Source organism: Pteropus alecto, unplaced genomic scaffold (assembly GCF_000325575.1).
Source record: "Pteropus alecto unplaced genomic scaffold, ASM32557v1 scaffold98, whole genome shotgun sequence".
Classification (NCBI taxonomy): Eukaryota; Metazoa; Chordata; class Mammalia; order Chiroptera; family Pteropodidae; genus Pteropus; species Pteropus alecto.
In genome coordinates, this window is record NW_006443570.1 from 733,274 (window position 1) to 734,674 (window position 1,401).

Here is a 1,401-nt window from a genome sequence, read left to right on the forward strand (position 1 = left end):
TCTCCCACTTGTCTTCCTTGTCTTTCTCTGGCAGTTTATCAGACCTCTCTAGCTTACTTGAAGTTAATTTAAAATGAACCACTGAATCTTGTTAAACAAAAGCTCCCTGCCCCCAAGTGAGGGGATGCTAGTGATCATGGTAACCAAGAGAATGAGGCTTTTAGTATTACCAGTACTAATGACATGGGGGTAGGGTAAGAGTGACCTGGAACTGAATCTCACCAAGTCTGAAGTTGAGAGTCCTGCATTTGCCTCTCTCCCACCCCCTCCGGATTATGTTGGGGTGATGTGCTGTCCAGATTTGAAAGTAGTTGGTCTCTGAAACATCAGAAACCAACTTTGGGAGTTTTGTTTAGTCTGTACCAGGCCCGTGAGGGACTGGGTCCTCTCACTTTCTTCCCCGAAGAGGAAGAAATACCAATGACCTCTGGAACTTTGAACTGATCATTAGGCCAAGACAGCAACCTCACACCAGGTCCAAGCCATCTGGTCCCAGGTCTCTGGGGGGCCCTCTGCTGGTTCTGGAACAAGGTGACTCCTGGGCTTTCTCAGCCCTCTGCTGCTCCCTGCTGGCACTGCTGCTCTCAGCTGTCAAAAGCTGGGGATGTTGGTCCAAGCTGTGAGCTGAGATGAGTAGGACAACACTGCCCCACCCCCAACTGCAGCTTCTCCCAGAGCCACAGAGGCCTGATTTTTGGTGGACCACCATCTTGAGCTCCCTTTCTGGCCTACCTCTACTTTTGTTATACCTCCACCTCTGAGCCCCAACCCCAAGAAAAGACCATAGATGCTAAGGCTGCTGCTCACTAGGGTGGTGGTTTACTGGGTCAGGCTGGGTTGGAACCCTTAGGGCCCCGGGCTCCTCAATCTAGAGGACGATCCTGTTGGGGCTTCAGCGGAAGGCAGCGCCTGGCTCTGGCCTTGGACACACAGATGGCCCGAGGGCGTCAGGCAGCAGGTCATGGCGGCGGGATCCAGGTCCCGTGGTAGTTGCATTTGTCGGTACACCCTCTGTGCCATGCGGAAGCGGCCCCCATCTGGGTTGTAGCCCTCCGTTTGCCGCTGGCCCGTCACCATCAGGTACTGCCCGTCCACTTGTACCACCAGCTCCTCGGGGTTGAAGCCATGGGCGTTCATCTTCATCTGGAAACCATTCTCCGCCTGGACATTGTCCCGCGCAGCTGCCTCATTGTCCTTGAGCAGCTGCACCGGCAGCACGGCCACCTGGTTCTGTTGGGCGAGGGCTGTGCTAGGGCACCGAGACGCCACCTGGCTCCCGTTGGGGAGACCACTACTGACCCGCTTCATCCGAGTGAGCAACTGCCGTCCAAGGGCACGAGGCTCCGAGTCTAGCACTTGGTGCTCGTGCAGGGGTGGGACACAGAAAAAGAGGGACCTCCT

General features: G+C 55.5%; 1 protein-coding gene across 1 annotated transcript; it reads right to left on the reverse strand.

The window, feature by feature from the left end:
- Window positions 1–134: 134 nt before the first annotated feature.
- Window positions 135–1,309, reverse strand: HSPB9 (heat shock protein family B (small) member 9). Its single transcript, XM_006925101.2, has one exon. The coding sequence runs from the start codon at window positions 1,306–1,308 to the stop codon at window positions 847–849; it is 462 nt and encodes a 153-aa protein (XP_006925163.1). The 5' UTR covers window position 1,309; the 3' UTR covers window positions 135–846.
- Between the last annotated feature and the right edge of the window lie 92 nt (window positions 1,310–1,401).

Coding starts and splice junctions, on each gene's coding strand:
- HSPB9 (XM_006925101.2), bottom strand. CDS start 1,308: ATGAAGCGGGTCAGTAGTGGTCTCCCCAACGGGAGCCAGGTGGCGTCT.